Source organism: Leishmania infantum, chromosome 9, assembly GCF_000002875.2.
Source record: "Leishmania infantum JPCM5 genome chromosome 9".
NCBI classification, from domain to species: domain Eukaryota; phylum Euglenozoa; class Kinetoplastea; order Trypanosomatida; family Trypanosomatidae; genus Leishmania; species Leishmania infantum.
In genome coordinates this window covers 312563-327500 of record NC_009393.2, presented here as the reverse complement: position 1 = coordinate 327500, position 14938 = coordinate 312563, and the positions used below count along the sequence as shown (strand labels likewise).

Here is a 14938-nt window from a genome sequence, read left to right as displayed (position 1 = left end):
CGCCCAGTGGTCCTCCGCAGTAAGGAGGAGGGCATGCGTACTTGTCTACGTCGTTTTACACGCTGGAGGCAGATGCAGGGCGGATACACGATGTCTGCACGCGCCACCGTCATCGCCGCCACCGCGAAGCAGCCGGGTACGTGAGGAGGTAGCGTTTTTTGTTTAAGTATAACGGGGGTGCTATCGGGAGAGAAGGGCCCGGGAGATGTGTGGGTGGCCAACCTCGCGCATCACTGCCATCATCTCTTCCGCGCCCGCCTACCCACCCACCCCCTTCAGCACTCACAGAGAGGAAAGAAAGGCATAACAGATGCTCGCGCACACAGGCGTGCACATGTATCTGCGCGTTATGTGTGTGTGTGTGTGGGGGGGGGGGGGGGCAGGGAAGAAGCACCACAGCCAAGAAGATGCCACGAGCTATGGGCGACAGGGGATGCATGAGAAGGAAAGCACTCGCGACGTGTTAGCCTACGCGAGCAGACTGCGGAGGCGCCTGTACTCTTGTATTCGGCTCTCTCACAGACTCGCTTGTGGCGCCTCCTTGGCGCTCATGTATGGCTGTGCGGCACGTGACGTGCAAGGCACACGCGCAGGCGTCTTTCCATCCGCCACTCCCTCTCCCTCTCCGCTCACTCGCGTATAAAACATGCTTGGCGGATCAATGGCCGGACTGCTTGTCGGCGTTTGCATGTCCACATCAACGCCGCCCCTCTCGCCCTCGCCCTCTTCGCTGCGCTCTCACAAAGAGCACAGGTGATGCGCGCACGTACACACGGCGAGAGAGCAAGAGAGGACGTACACGCACATCAACAGTCGGAGGCGCGCCTCCTTTGAGCTTCTCTCGCTCGCTCACTCCTTTGCCCGTCCATCCCCCCCCAACCCCTCCCAATCTTATCACCGTCGCCACAAACGCATCACCCGCTGCAACCAGAGCGTGCCCACTCCTAGCGAACCCTCTGCTCCGCTGCGATGGCCTCGCTTCTGCCGCAGCAGGCTTTGCGGCGGCATGTCTCCCGTCGCAAACCCGGTTGGGCCCCTGTCTCCGCTGTGGCCGGCATGACCGTTGCTCTTATCGTGTGTTCCGTTGTCTTCGTCCTGGTGCTGGGCAGTGCTACCGTAGCGGGCGGGCGACCGAAGCAGCCGATATCGAAGGGCACCACGGCAGGGGCGTCGTCGCACGCGTCGAGTTCGCTATGTCCTCGCTGCCCACTGTGCTCGCGGTCGGGGACACCGATAAAGGAGCGGCTGAAGTATTGTCACACCACCTCCGGGTACATCATCTCTCTCTTCTCCTGGGGGACCTCTGCGCTGGCAGGGAAGCAGCGCACCGGAGTCTCGAATCGCGAGCAGCGGCAGCTCTACCCGCTGGAGCTCCCATTCGCGACCGACGACGCCGTGCGTAAACAGTGCATGCGCGATATGCAGGATCTTCTTCTCGCCCGTGTGCGAGGCCAGCCGCAAGTCGTCATGCCGCTGCTCGATGTGCTTCGACGCAAGCTCGCCTACCCGCGCGAGCCGGTTGTGGTGCACCTTGCCGGGGATAACGGCGTTGGTAAGACCCACACGGCACGCCTCGTGTCCCAGGCGTTATCGCTGCGCTGTGCGCCTGACCGCGACGTGTGCGATGCTGGCGACAACCTGTTGACCATCGCTGGTACCGGTTTCGACGGCCTGTCGGTGGCTGAGGCGCGCCAGCGCATCATAGGGCAGATCATCACCCACACGGATCGCTACCCACACGGGGTGGTGCTGATCGATGACCTGACCGCCATGGACCCTTCTCTCGTCAGCGCACTGGCGCCGCTGTTTGGCAGGGCGGCTCACTTCCCAGAGCAGCTCACGCACCCCTCCACTGCCACAGCCGCAGGTGCGAGACATGCGGCGGCGAAGTCGCTGCAGACGATGCACGAGTCGACGAAGGGCCTCGGCCCCGATGGGGGCAGAGGCTCGGCGGCAAAGAAGGGAGAAGACGAGAAAAGGGAGGCGGCCGCCGGCACAGGCGGCGCACAGCCGTCGACATCAGAGATGGCGAGCTCGAGTCTTAGCAGCGGGCAGCCGCCGCCACCGCTTTCGCAGTTGATTATCTTCGTTACAACCGACTTCGGGCGACAGGGCCGCACTGTCGGCAAGTCGCGCACCGAGATCGAGGCGATGATACAGCATGACTTTGCGGACCTCTACGGCACTCTTCTACCCGCCTATACCCGTACCTTCGTCTACTACCCCTTCACCTCGGCAATGGCCGAAGACGTCGTGCGCAGCGCCGTCACAGACCTGCCTTGTGCGCTCGGCGAGCGCCTGATCGCCTCCAGCACGATTAGCGATGAGGCCGTCTCCTTCCTGGTTCAGCAACACCGTCAGCTGTGGTCCGGAAAAGAGAACGGCCACGCCCTCCGACGCCTGGTGGAGGACGAGATCGTATCGCAGCTGGTTGTGTACTGGGAGACACACGCGCAGCAGAAACACTTCGAGCGGCTGCGGGTCCACTTTGAGTTGGACGAGGCGAGCATGCGCGTGCTGCTGCGTACCCCGCACACATCTAGGACCACAGCATCGCAGCCTCCGGCTGCGCTCTCGTCGGTTGAGGCACGTGCGTATGGCCATGGCGGAGCCGACGACGGGGACGGGGAGGAACGCAGCGACCTATAGACGGTCCGCATCTCCTGCGATGTGGGGATGCAGTGATGAGGGCCCTCCCGCCGCCCCCCCTCCTTCGCCCTTCGCATCTCTGCACAGTGGCGGCGAGTCCGAGACGAAAAAGAAGTCAAAGAAGCACGCGAAGGGATATCCAACCACACCGGAGCACTCTCTGCCCGCGCTTTTTGCGTGCACTGCGCTGTCTAGCCCACGCTTCCCGAACCCTGCGCCGCGTAGGCCACCCGAGTCGCTCCCGCTTCTCACCACGAGTGCGGAACGGAAGAGTTAGCCTGCGGCTGTGACTGCAACTGCGGCAGCCGGCTTGAGGATCAGTGGCACAGTTGGTGGGGGCGGGGCTTGAGGCCTCGCTTGCTGCCCGCCTTCCCTCTCCCCATCCCATCACACTACCTCCATGAGCCGTCTCGTCATTACCGCGCTTCCTTCCCTCCCTTCCTCCCTCCCCCTCCTCTTTGGCACACCTTCGCCCCCCCCCATCACGCATGCACTCACGCACACAGCAATGGCCTCCCTTGCCCAGCTCTCTACCCCATTGCCGTCAGAGCCATCAGCAGCAGCGCCGCCGCCGACCGCCAGTGCTCCCGCTGGGGCGCTGCACCTGGAGCGCTTCCTGGAGTCTGTCCTAAAGCAGAACCTCGATACTGTCCTGTCGCAGCGCGATGAGCTGTACGCGACTGTGGCGCAGTGTGCCCAACTGCGGTGGCTGATGGAGGACATGCAGGCCCTATCCCGCTACCATTCCTTCATCGAGGCGTCCACCGCAGCCGAAGCGGCGGCAGCAGTGGCGCTCTCTGCGTCGTCGCCTTTAGCTAGCGGTGCAGCCAACGCATCGCCGCCGCTGATGAGCAAGCGCGCGCAGGCGGATGCCTACAAGCCGCCTCGGAAGAACAAGATCTTGGTGGACCTCGGCAACCATTTCTACACGCAGGGCGTCGTCAAGGACGCTGGCGTTCTGTTCATGAACATGGGCTGTGGTGTTGTGCTGCCCATGTCCCTTGATGAGGCTCGCGAGTTCCTGCGAAAGAAGGAGGCGGTGGTGCGTCGGATGATCATGAACAAGTCGAAGGAGGCGCTGCGCATCAAGTACCGCATCCGGCTGGTGACAGAGGCAATCGCACGGCTTCACGAGCGACATCTTGGGCTATAACGCGCGGCAGGGCGCCATCACCCTCCCTCCCTCTGCCTCTCAGCTATGTGGAGGCGGAGCGACTTACTCGCAAGTACTGCAGCGCGCAACATAGCGCTGCGACTACAAGGAAAGATGCAAAACTCAATGGCAGACAGTGTGCCATCAAGCATCACCGGACGCTGCCGCTTGGCCAAACACAAACCGCCTTTTCCTGAGTGGGGCGGTGCAGAAGGTGATGGAGGGACGCACCGTCACGCTGATGCTGTCGCCCCTTTTCCTTCTCTCTGGCTTACTGTCGCAGTGGTGCGGCTCTCTGTCGATGCTGTTAGAGGGTCGCCTCTCCGTCCGCGCACAGACGCGCGCACATGTCTGTTGCGTTCCATAAACTTACCCCTTCTCTGCTTCCCTCGCCCCCTTCACGGGCCACGTCGTTGCCCATACACGCACCTCGGCACGCGCCAGCCTTGTCGCGTGTGCGAGAGGCCATACCCCGCACAGTAGTCGTCGTCGCCCAACATCTTCGCCCGCACGGATCTCCAAGCACCATCTGCCACGCGACTCTCGCCGCATCAGCGGCATGATCACGCGCACGCACAGAGCTGAGCATACACACACACACAGCATCGTGCGACAACACCCACCCAGCGCCCCGAGCACAGCGCAACAGCCACGGCCCAAGAGAACGTGCACCCCGAAGTACGCGCACCCCGTTCGACAGATCCACAGATGCACGCGGAGCGCGGCAAGTGATATCGAGCGAGAACAGTACGTGGAATGGCAGGCACGGAGGCGTGTGAAGCCGCAGCAGCCTCCTCGGTGCTGACGGTGGGCACCATTGTCGCCTACGAATGCCTCCTCGACGCAACGGCAGGGACGGCATCGTGGCGGGTTGGAACCATTCTGGCGCTCCCCTCATCCTCGCCCTCCACCGGTGACAACACCATGGAAGGAGGCACCACTGAACCTGCCGGGAGAAGCGCCAAGTCCAAGAATGACCCAAACTCGCTAAAGCCCACGCCGCAGAAGGCGAGCCGCGTCGACGGCAGCGCTCCAAATGATGAGGGCAATGTTGCGGTTGTGGCCACCCCGCCGCTGATGCCGGCATCTGCGTGTCAGACGGTGCTGATCCAGCCATGGATCTCGCTGGCGTCGACGGCCGGTTCACACGGAGACGCTGGGCACGCCAGCCCGTCAGGTGGCACCAGCCGTCGCTCCCCCTCATCCGAGCAGCACGGCGTCACGTCGGCCGTTCGCCTGGCCGAGATCAACGCCATGCAGAGGGAGCTCGAAGCAGTTGAGCACTTCGCCCGGGGTGAAGGCGACGGCGGCGATGACGACGGAAACGACAAGCGACTCGCCGGGGAGCTCTCGCAGGCGTACACGCGCGTGCTCGCCTTCAGATCCCAGTCCAGAGGGTACAGCAGCCTCCGCGCCGGCGACCCGCACCGCGGCAGCGAGGAGGGTACCATCGTCGTGGTCGACAACGACGACGACGACCCAAATCCAGAGCTGACCCGACAAATAGAGCACAAGCTCGCCGAGTTCCGCAAGCGTATTGCGAATACGCTTAGCGGTCTGAAGACGGCGCGTCGGGACCAGCGCGAGCTGCAAGCGGCCCAGAAGAAGGTGCAGGTGTCTCTCGAAGATGCGAAGCGGCAGCTGCGCGAGGCACAGGAGAAGGTACAGCGCATCGATAAACGGCACCTGCACGAAATTCAGGGCTACCGACTGCCGCCGGCGGTGGTGAAGCATGTGATGGATGCCGTGCTCTGCGTGCTCGGCGAGAAGGCGAAGAACTGGACCGCAGTGGTCACTGCTATGCGCAGCCCGTCCTTCATATCGAACGTTGTGTCCTTCCACCACGCGCAGCTCACGCCGGCAGACGTGCAGGAGCTGAAGAAGAACTTTATATCTAGCCCGCGCTTCTCTTACGCTGATGTGCTCAGAGGCAGCCACGCCCTTGGTCAGTTCCACGAGTGGGTGATACGTCAGCTACAGCTGATAGAGGCGGAAAGCGCTCATGCAAAGTTTTTTGGGGGGAAGAGGGAGAGCAGCCAGGAGCTCGCCCTCGCCCGCGAAAAGGTCGAGGCAGAAGCAGCGGAGCTGCGGCATCTCGAGGAGGAGCTCGAGGCCCTCATGCGCGAGCAGGCGCGTCAGCTGCAGGAGCGGCGCTCCCGCACGCTTAGCCCGTGCCTTGCGGGCGGCGAAGCACTGTCTCAGCGTCCTTCGCCACCTCTCACAAAGGTCCTCCTGCCAGCTTCCGAGTCGGAGGGAGCGGCGATGCCGGATCCGCAGCGCTCCCGCCGGCCATCGATGCACGCCACCAGCGGTGCGGAGGCAATGGCGAACAATAACGGGGCCGCGGCAGTCAGTGATGGCGCGCAGCGGCGGTCGAGCACCTCGGTCACTGCCATCGCCGTGCCGGCTGGGTGCTCCGCAGCGCCGCACACCGCAGCCGACGCAGCTGCTGCGATGACAGACAGCGCCATGGAGATGACGACGGACGGCGTGGCCGCTGTAAATCGCCCTCCTACGGCGGTGATGCTCGCACAGCAGCAGCAGCTGGCCCCGGCGATGGTGTCTCCGGGTATTCGGTGGATATGCCCGCATCCAGGCGCTCTGCACAGCAGCAGCTACGTTCTTCGCAGCAGCATCCTGTGTGTCTTGGGTCATCAGCAGGAGCGCACGAGCGAGAAGCCTGGTGAGGCCTCCCCTGACAACGAAACGACAACACCAGCGCCGGACATGTTCGAGCTCACGACGGCGCAGCAGCAGTTTGTTGCAGAAGCCCTTCATGGCCCTGTGCGGGCCCTGCCGCCGCCGCCGCCGTCATCCGCGACAGCGGGAAGCGAACGCTCCTCGCACGCGGCCATTGTCACGCAGCATACAAAAACCTTCACGGGGAAGGAATGGGAAACGGTGGTGAAGAACTCACCTGACAAGCTGCACCGAGCCTTTGTGGAAGATGTGGCCATGATCTGCCAGGTGCCAAACCGCGCTGTGACAGGCGTTGCGTGGGTGCTCCAGGGCCTACATGTGCAGTGTGCCGTATGCCACCCCTCCAGCGACAGCAGCGAGGCCGTGCAAGCAGCCATTGAGAAGGGGGCGTACCCGACAGTCATGGCTCTGTACGCGCAGCGGCAGTGCACACCTGACTCGTTGGACGAGGAAAGCACACGTCAGCGGCATCAGGCGGTGTGTCTGGCGTCGATGAAAGAAGAGATCCGGGCGGCGCAGGAGGCGGAGGCGGAGGCCCGCCGCGAGACTCAGTCGCTGCGCGATGCCTTCGAGAAGGAAAAACAGGCATTGATGAAGCAGCTGGAGGTGGCGCAGACATCGAGTCAGGCGGGCGACCACGACGACGTCCGCGCGGACCTGACCCTCCAGGAGGCGCTTGAGACGCGCACGGCTCAGCTCGGGCACGTCCAGGCGTCGCTGGCAGAGAGCCAAGCGAAGGCCAAACGCGCGGAGGACCAACTCACGACTGCGCAGGTTCAGCTGGCCGCGGCAGAAAAGCGGGCAGCGAAGGTGGAGGCCGATGCCGACGCAGCCCGCACCGCGGCAGATCTGGCGGCGATAAACGCGGAGAAGGCCTTGGAAGATCTTGGGAGTCAGCTGCGCGCCGCCCACGCAGCCTTTGAGGGGGAACGGACTAGACGCCAGACGGAGCTCGTCGAGGCGCAAGCCGCAGCGGCAGCGCGCGAGACGCGGCTTCTGCGGCAGCTAGACGCCATGAAGCATCGGCTGGCGGATGCGCAGCCGCGCGAGAAGGCCATGGAGGAGGATGAGAAGGCCCGGCAAGATTTCACGGCGGCGGCAGATGCGAGGCGAGCGGCGGAGCACGCAGCCCAAGTGGCGGAGCTGGAGCGGAAGCTGAGGGAGGCATTGTCAGCACAGGCATCTCTTCAGGAAGAGCACAAGCACTTTCGCGATGAGCTGGCGAGGGCTCAAGCGCAGGCCGCGGAGAACGAGAAGACGCGTCTTCAACTACAAGAAAGCATGGAATCCGTGCGAAAGCAGCGGGGGTATCAGCAACAACACGGCGCCATAGCAGCTGCGATCCCTTTGGAGCACTGCAGGAAGAACTGTTTTGAACGCGCCCAGGTGCGTGCGGCCGAGGCGGATGCGAGCCTTGTAGAGGCCTTGCGCGCGCAGCTGACCGCAATCGAGGTGGCCATAAACTTCTGCAGAGCAGAGCTGGAGGTCCAGAAGTCGGCGGAGGCGGCTGCACGAGAGCGGCAAGCGGCGCGGCGTGCGGCAGTCACAGCCATACGGGAAAAGATCGAGGATCTTGCTGAGAATTTTACTACTGTGGCCGCCGAGCGACAGCGTCAGCTCCCTCAGCAGCTCGCCTCGGAGAAGGAGGCGCTCATCGGTGAGCTCATCGCCCAGCTTGAAGAGGTAGAGCATGAGAAGGCGGAGATCAAGACTGCAACTGCCCGCGCACAGCGCTTGTTCGCCACGATGCAGCGGCAAGTAGCGGATGCGCAGGAACGCGCAGCGCAGCTGGAGGAAGCGCGTCGGACGGCATGCAAGGAGTTACAAGCAATGACAGCAACGGTTTCTGCTGAGGACGCCGACAACTCTATCACGGATGCGAAGCTGGTGCGCAGTGGCAGCATGCAAGGCCATCAAGAGGCGCTTGTGGACATCAGCGCGCGCGTGATTGCTGCGTCGGCGGCGTTGGCGAGCGCCAGCGACGCCCTTGCGACACACCAGCAGCAGCGTGCTGCGGAACCGAAGCAGGAGGAGGCGTTTATCGCCAACATATTCCGCGAGGGTGACGGTCGCCGCCGCCGCCCCAACCGCGAGTGCTCTGAGCTGGCGGCGCAGATAATGGGCGAAGTTTACGACGCTGCCACCGGCTCCTTCCTTAGCCGGCACCGGTGGACGTGGATGAATGTCTGCCTTGGTGTGCTGCTGTTGCTCTCCTTCACGACGCTCCAGTACAAGAAATACGAGGTGTGAGAGGCTGTTGGGCGTGGGCGGCGGCGGCGGTGGCATAGGAGGTCGTGGTCGAGGTGGCGGTCGTGTTTTGTACAACACGAACTCATCCGCTCCTCGTCCCCACCTCTCTCCCCCATCGACACAGCCGCATCGCGCACGTGTAATGCGCACGGTTGTATCTGTGTATGTATATGCGCGTGTGTGTGTACTCGTAGCATGTGATGTACTTGTCGTCTTGTGTATCATCATCGGCTCGACGAAGCAGTGCCAACGAAAAGATGTGATATAAAGAATGAGAAAGAGGGGGGAGGGGCGAGGCACCCACCCAACCCCCTGCTCTGCAACAGAATCCGCACATGTGTGTCCGCTCACCAGAGACTGCACGAACATGAGAGAAGGCGCCTCCAGAGTGGTGGGGGAGTCCCGATGAGAAGAAACGGCAGTCGTCAGGGTGTGGCCTTCCGCAAGCAAGCATGCTCTCCCACCCGCGCTCTACAACCTCCCCACGCCTTTCTTGTGTGCTGCTTGCTCGCTCATTCCACTAACGTCGAGCGCATAGACGCCCCACATCCTTCTCACTGTATCGTCGATTGCGTGGTTGCGTGCGTGCGTGCGTTGACTGCCGCAACACCTCCGCCACTGCTCCGTAAAGGTTGTTGTCCTCGTTCTGTCGCTGCATCTTTTCCGGTTTTCTCAACGCCCATAACGCAACGGTGTTCTTTGATCATTTCTGCGAACCGCTGAGTGGCCTCGTTGCCTGTCTTCCGTCCTGCGTGTGTGAATCGGTGTGTGTGTGTACTCCATTGTTGTAGACGACTCGGTGTATTTACTCGTTTATGTTTCGGGCCTGCTCGACCCACCAATCCCTCCCTCCCTAACATCTGTTCTTAAAGCACGGTAGCCCCACCTACAGGCGCGCTTCGTCTTGCGCCTATCACACTGCCCCCTCCCCTCCCTCACCATCACCACCATCATCCCTGCCGCCGCCTCCTCCCTCATCACTACGGAGTCTTCATGCAACTGCGCACTCACATAAACGCCTCTGCTGCCGTTGCTCTGTGTTGTTGATTTTCGGTTCTGTGTGTGTGTGTGTGTGTGTGTGTGTGTGTATGCGTATCACAGTCTTACACAGCAGCAGAATAAAGCCATGCCGTCGCGCCGCAAGGCGCACAAGCGCGGTGGCCCTCAGATGCCACAAGAAGACGCAGAGCATCAGCAGTCAAGCTTGGGTGCCATCGAGGACGCTCCTGCATCGGAGCCGAGAAGCACAACTGTTGTTGTGCAGCAGCCGTCTCCAGTGAGCGGAGGCGGCACTGACGACGACTCCTACATGTCTGTCTTGGCCGACGAGGAAGACTCGTACCGCCTTGTCATTGAGCATGACGAACACTTGAAACGAATTCGTGCGTACAGAGACTTCCACGATCAGCTCGCTTGCATGAAGAGGGCGGCAGCCGGAGAAGTCGACCGCGACAGCAGCGTGACGCCGAAACGGGTCTTCGACACATCCGCCATCAGCACGGCACCAACTTCTCCAGAAGTGCCTCCGACGACGCGCGCACCGCCCACCCCTTCACAGCAAAAGCAGAGCGCCGCGCTGGGCAGCCATCCCTCGATCACCCCCCTCGTCCGCACGCCGACCAACCGCGGCGACGCTTTTCCAGGCAGCGAAAACCACCTGGCGGCGCCGCTCATGTGCATGGAGCGCGGCGCCTCTCCGTCTCGGCCACACAAGGCGGCAGATGCGAAAGAGGTGAGCCGCCTGCAGGCCGAGAACGCGCGAATGGCGGTGGAGCTGCAGGCGAGTCAGGAGGCGGTGCAGCGGCTGCACGATTCGCTCCTGGAGGCTCGCGGGGCCCTGCTCCATCGCGTCCGCCTCGAAGCGAAGGACTGCGCCGTGGGTCAGGTGGCATCGGAGAGGCAGCAGCACTCTTTCTTGGCGGCCACCGGCGCATGCGAAGCAGCAGCGCAGCATGCTACGTCCAGCCGATCTCCGCTCGCCACCCCCACTGCAGTCTTCTCTCCCTCCAACTCGAAGTTACCGGCGCCGGCTACTTCCGTACCGGCAGCCGCGTCCTCGTCCGTGGGTCGGGATCACCCGCCGCCGAAGGCGCTGCTGCGAAGCCCCGCCAATGACCTCAGCGATGGCGGCGTTGGTGCTCTCTGCCCCCACCCCAGCACGAAGCGGCTTGGCGTGGCTGAGTTTTTCTGGGCCTTGCAAGTCGCCCCACCGCCATCCACGCGGCAAGGCGGGTGCATATACGGCGATCGCTGCCAAGCGTCGGCCGCGTCCTTGCGCAGACCACCAGAGATGGCGGACGAGGACATCCCCCTCGGCGGCGCGTACGGTGCGACGAGCCGGCCAGTGGAGAGGGTGTCGTCCGCGTCGGCGGAGAAGCCGCCGCCTCACCATGTCTCGCGCTACCACCTTGACCACTGGCACAATCCGCGGCAACGGCAGGGCGCCGAGACGGAGGCGGTGGCCCTCGCCTGCGAGAGCGCCTGGCTGAATTCGGACTACTACTGCTACCATATCAAAGAGGAGATGTCGAGTCTGCGCGTGGTGTCCTCTCCCGACGAGGCCGTCGATGGCAGCGGCTCCGCAGTGCCCGCTATGAACGACAACGAAGTGGGTCGACGGCTTCCCCACCACATCCCCGCTGCCGCGTCGCCGCCGTTAGCCGAAGACAACACCCCGCTGTCGAGCCCCACTCCACACAGCACCCCGGTGGCAACAGCGCAGTGGTCGGTGTTAGAGGGAACGGTGACGTCAGTGTGGTCCCCGGCGAAGACGAGGAGCGCGGCCATGTTGGCCGGCATCGTCTCCTCGCCAGCCGAGCGTTGCTACTGGCTGCCGTACCTTCAGCGACTGTGGGTGACGTCGGTGTTGCGGCATCTGCTGCTGTTTTTCCTTGTCACGGCGATTTGTGTGCTTCTCTTCATCCCTGGCGTTGTGCTGGCCACCGTGAACGTCTTTGAGGCCGCCGAGGGGGAGGACTTCTACGCTCTTCACAACCGCTTCGGCCGCAGCGCCATGCTCGTCGCGGCGAGGCTGGATGCGTGCACGCTCGTGCTCTTCGCCTTCTTCGGTGCTCTGTGCATGATTAATCATCGGCAGCAGCCGAAGTCCTTGGCTTCGGTGGATGCGCAGCAAGAAGAAGCAGAGACGGCGGCGGCGGTTTCGGTCCCTGCGGCTGGATCGGCGGCTCCCGCCACCACCGCGGCGAGGCAGCCGTGGCGTAGCATCTTCTCTGTGAAGTCAGTTGGTGCGTTCGTCCACCTCATGCTGTGCGCCGGCACCGGCCTCATGTTTTGGGGCACCGTTCTGCTCCGTGAGGGCTGCCGCAATACGAACCTGCCGCTGGCGATTCTCGGCGAATCCTGCTACGGCGCCGGGGAGGCGTTGCTGCTGGCTGGGCTGGGCACCGTCGTGAGTGCGGAGGTTGGCGTTGCCGCCGGTGTTATTGTCAGCTTGCAGATCCTATTCTTGTCGTGGCTTATCGTGAACGTCTTCGGCTTCTTCGTTCTCCCCAGCCTGAGCTACTACTTATACATCACCGCGGCTATGTTGAACGCGCTTGTGTACGTGAACGGCTTCATTGGTGCCTTGGTCTTCAGCGTCGTGATGCTGTGCCCTCGTGACCTGATCGAGCGTGCCGTGCGAGCAAGCGGGAAGGATATCACGCCGCGCAACCTTTGGTCAGCCGCGAGGCATGACGTCTCGCTCTGTTTTCTTCTACGTGCTCTGACCGTTGGTCTACTGACAGCGGCGGTGGTGCTGCTCATGAGCTGCGGGTACGCCGTCTTCATCCCGACGCAGGCGGCCGCCGCGGCGGTGGCCGAGTCAACCAAGTCGCACGAGCTGATGAGCACCAGCACCGGCAAGGGCTCGAGGGCCACGGAGGCGACGGGGTCTCTCACGACCTATCAGGACAGCTGGGCCACGCACCAGCGCCACGCACCGGTGCTGCTTTTCACGTATGCGCTGGTGACGATGCCGATGTGCTTCATCCCGCGCTTGGCAGCGCTCATCAACCGATGGTGCTCGGTGCCGCTGCTGACGACGCTGCTATGCGTCATGTGGATCATCAGCACGGGGGCCTCGTGGGCGCCAGTTCTCGGCCTGGGAGCGTTGGCGTCGAACAGCGGCGGCAAGGACGGCGTAGCCATCGCCGCGGTCTCGGCGGTGGTGTCGTGGTGTAGCGGTGTTTGGCTTTGGCTGGCGGAGCGCCACATCCTGAATCCCTGCGTCGACGCCTGCGCGATCGCCACGGGCGCCATCTACACCGTTGTCGTCAGCAGTCTTCTGCGTTCGATGGTGAATGCTGGGGTGCTGTTGCCCGTCATGCATCCAAACCGCTGGCGCATGGCCTTTCACGAGCGAGACCGCCACTTGGAAGCCGCCGCAGCACGCTTCCCCAGCGAATCTACGCCTCTCCTGGAAGCTAGTGCGCAGAAGGGGTGTTGCAAGAACGCCAAGGCGGCAGCGGCGGGAGCCGTGTGCCCCGACACGGCGGCTGCCCCCCATGCAGGCTCTGCTAACGCCCCCACGGCCACCAGAACGCACACTGGGGAGGAGTCGAAGACCTACGCAGAGGAGCTGCAGCGCTGTGTGCGGATGCAGCTGCGCGGCGGACCGGCAGTCATGACCGTGCTGGCGTGCACGCTGATCATGGTGGTGCTGCTCCTGTGCGTGGCGGTGATGACGACAGCGGCGGTGCTGCTGATCGACCGCGCTGAGTCGCCAGTGTACGTGAATCGCCTCCTGCCTGGCGTGACCTTGGATGAGCACCTGATCGCAAAGAGCACCCTAACCTTCGTGCTTATCGCGGCGATGCTGGTGCAGTGGGTGGAGGTGGCCCACCGGTTCCGGCGCTGCCGCAGCAGCTGAGGTGTTTTCACGTGTGTGGGTGTGTGAGGTGAGCACGTGTGGTGAAGTACGAGGCAGTTTTGGTGTAGCAGATGTGGGTGCTCTGCACTCTCTGTGTGTTTCATGTGCGGTGATTTCGAGATCGTACATCTATGACGCGGTGCATCTCGTGGATGTGTGTCTCGCAGCACACCCCCACAGATCGAGGAAGGCAACGAAGAAAGAGGGGGGGGGGGGGGGCAAAAGCTTGCATGAGTGCGCAGAGGAAACGAAACGCGGACACGAGGCGTGTCGTGTGTGTGTGTGTGTGTGCGAGGGAGGGGCACCCTTGCCTCGGCCTTTCACCCCCACCCCATCCCTCATGTATGCTCCTCTTCAAACGCCTTCCGCCCTTGTTCCCATCCGTCTGCCTCTCACACACCCACTTCTCATGCGCCTGCAACGCGGCACAACACACAAACAATGCCGCTCACCTGCCGCCCTTTCTGTGAGTGGGCTCTCGCGTACATGGGCACACAGAAACACACCCCTTCCATCATTCAGCAGCGGAACAGCATGGCAGCCGCTGAGCGTGATCCGGATGACCGCAACGTGCTGGACTTCAGCACCTACGAGGACTACCTCGATCAGCAAGTCACCGGCGAAGACCTCTTTTACCTCGAGGACCAAGATGCAGCGCGAAAGATTGTGGAGCTAGGGTACAAGGGCAAGGATGTGCTCAGCCGAGATGAGTTTGAGGCAGCACAGCATCTAGCCCGTACTGGCCCGCTTAAGCGACGCGAGAGCGCCGAGGTCATCACGAGCGCCGGCAAGGACGTGAGTGACAGCCCGCTACTGACTGCGCTCGCCAAGCGCGAGGAGCTGGTGCGCACCGGCAAGCTCGCAACGGTGCTGTTCCTGCGTGACTACGTGAGCGGGCAGGAGGTGTCCGCCTACATCGACTACGGCTACCGTCTGCGCAGCGAGAACTTCGAGGCGTACTTCAAGAAGGAAAAGAAACTGCTGCCGAAGCGGAGCGACCTCAGCTACTACAACTGGAAGACGCACACGCTCTTCTACAACAACAGCCCAACCTTTCAGGTGCTTGCTGACAGCGCACTGGGGCTCGTCATGAAGCACAAACGCGACCGCAAGGCCATCCACGTAGACCCGAATTCGCCATCACCCGGGGAGAACTGCAGCCGGACTGTGGTGCCGTGTAAAGACTACCTGCAAGCTGTCATCTACGACCATGTGACACGGCGCAAGAACTGAGTAGCGTGAGCGAAACAGACACACACGCGCACAGACGCGTCTCCGTGTGCGTACGCGCGCAGGCTTCTGAGCGCTGCCTCGCC

The 14938-nt window shown here is 62.9% G+C and overlaps 6 protein-coding genes across 6 annotated transcripts in view; all 6 read left to right on the top strand.

Annotated features, from left to right (window-relative positions):
• LINJ_09_0880 (DEAD/DEAH box helicase-like protein) overlaps nt 1–23 on the top strand; it is a gene marked incomplete at both ends in the record, with an annotated part of 2331 nt that extends 2308 nt beyond the window's left edge. The window contains one exon of the mRNA XM_001463508.1: nt 1–23. This exon is cut by the window's left edge and continues 2308 nt beyond it. Coding sequence (XP_001463545.1) covers nt 1–23 — 23 coding nt within the window.
• Nucleotides 24–1056: 1033 nt separating this feature from the next.
• LINJ_09_0870 (conserved hypothetical protein) lies at nt 1057–2649 on the top strand (the record flags this gene model as incomplete). Its single annotated transcript, XM_001463507.1, has 1 exon — nt 1057–2649. One exon carries the CDS (start codon nt 1057–1059, stop codon nt 2647–2649), a length of 1593 nt encoding a protein of 530 aa, XP_001463544.1.
• A 508-nt stretch (nt 2650–3157) lies between these two features.
• Nucleotides 3158–3802, top strand: LINJ_09_0860 (conserved hypothetical protein; the record flags this gene model as incomplete). Its single annotated transcript, XM_001463506.1, has 1 exon — nt 3158–3802. One exon carries the CDS (start codon nt 3158–3160, stop codon nt 3800–3802), a length of 645 nt encoding a protein of 214 aa, XP_001463543.1.
• A 1077-nt stretch (nt 3803–4879) lies between these two features.
• LINJ_09_0850 (kinetoplast-associated protein-like protein) lies at nt 4880–8752 on the top strand (the record flags this gene model as incomplete). Its single annotated transcript, XM_001463505.1, has 1 exon — nt 4880–8752. One exon carries the CDS (start codon nt 4880–4882, stop codon nt 8750–8752), a length of 3873 nt encoding a protein of 1290 aa, XP_001463542.1.
• Nucleotides 8753–9878: 1126 nt separating this feature from the next.
• LINJ_09_0840 (conserved hypothetical protein) lies at nt 9879–13622 on the top strand (the record flags this gene model as incomplete). The annotated part of the gene is made up of 1 exon (XM_001463504.1): nt 9879–13622. The coding sequence occupies one exon, from the start codon at nt 9879–9881 to the stop codon at nt 13620–13622; it is 3744 nt and encodes a 1247-aa protein (XP_001463541.1).
• A 441-nt stretch (nt 13623–14063) lies between these two features.
• Nucleotides 14064–14855, top strand: LINJ_09_0830 (conserved hypothetical protein; the record flags this gene model as incomplete). Its single annotated transcript, XM_001463503.1, has 1 exon — nt 14064–14855. The coding sequence occupies one exon, from the start codon at nt 14064–14066 to the stop codon at nt 14853–14855; it is 792 nt and encodes a 263-aa protein (XP_001463540.1).
• Nucleotides 14856–14938: the final 83 nt, after the last annotated feature.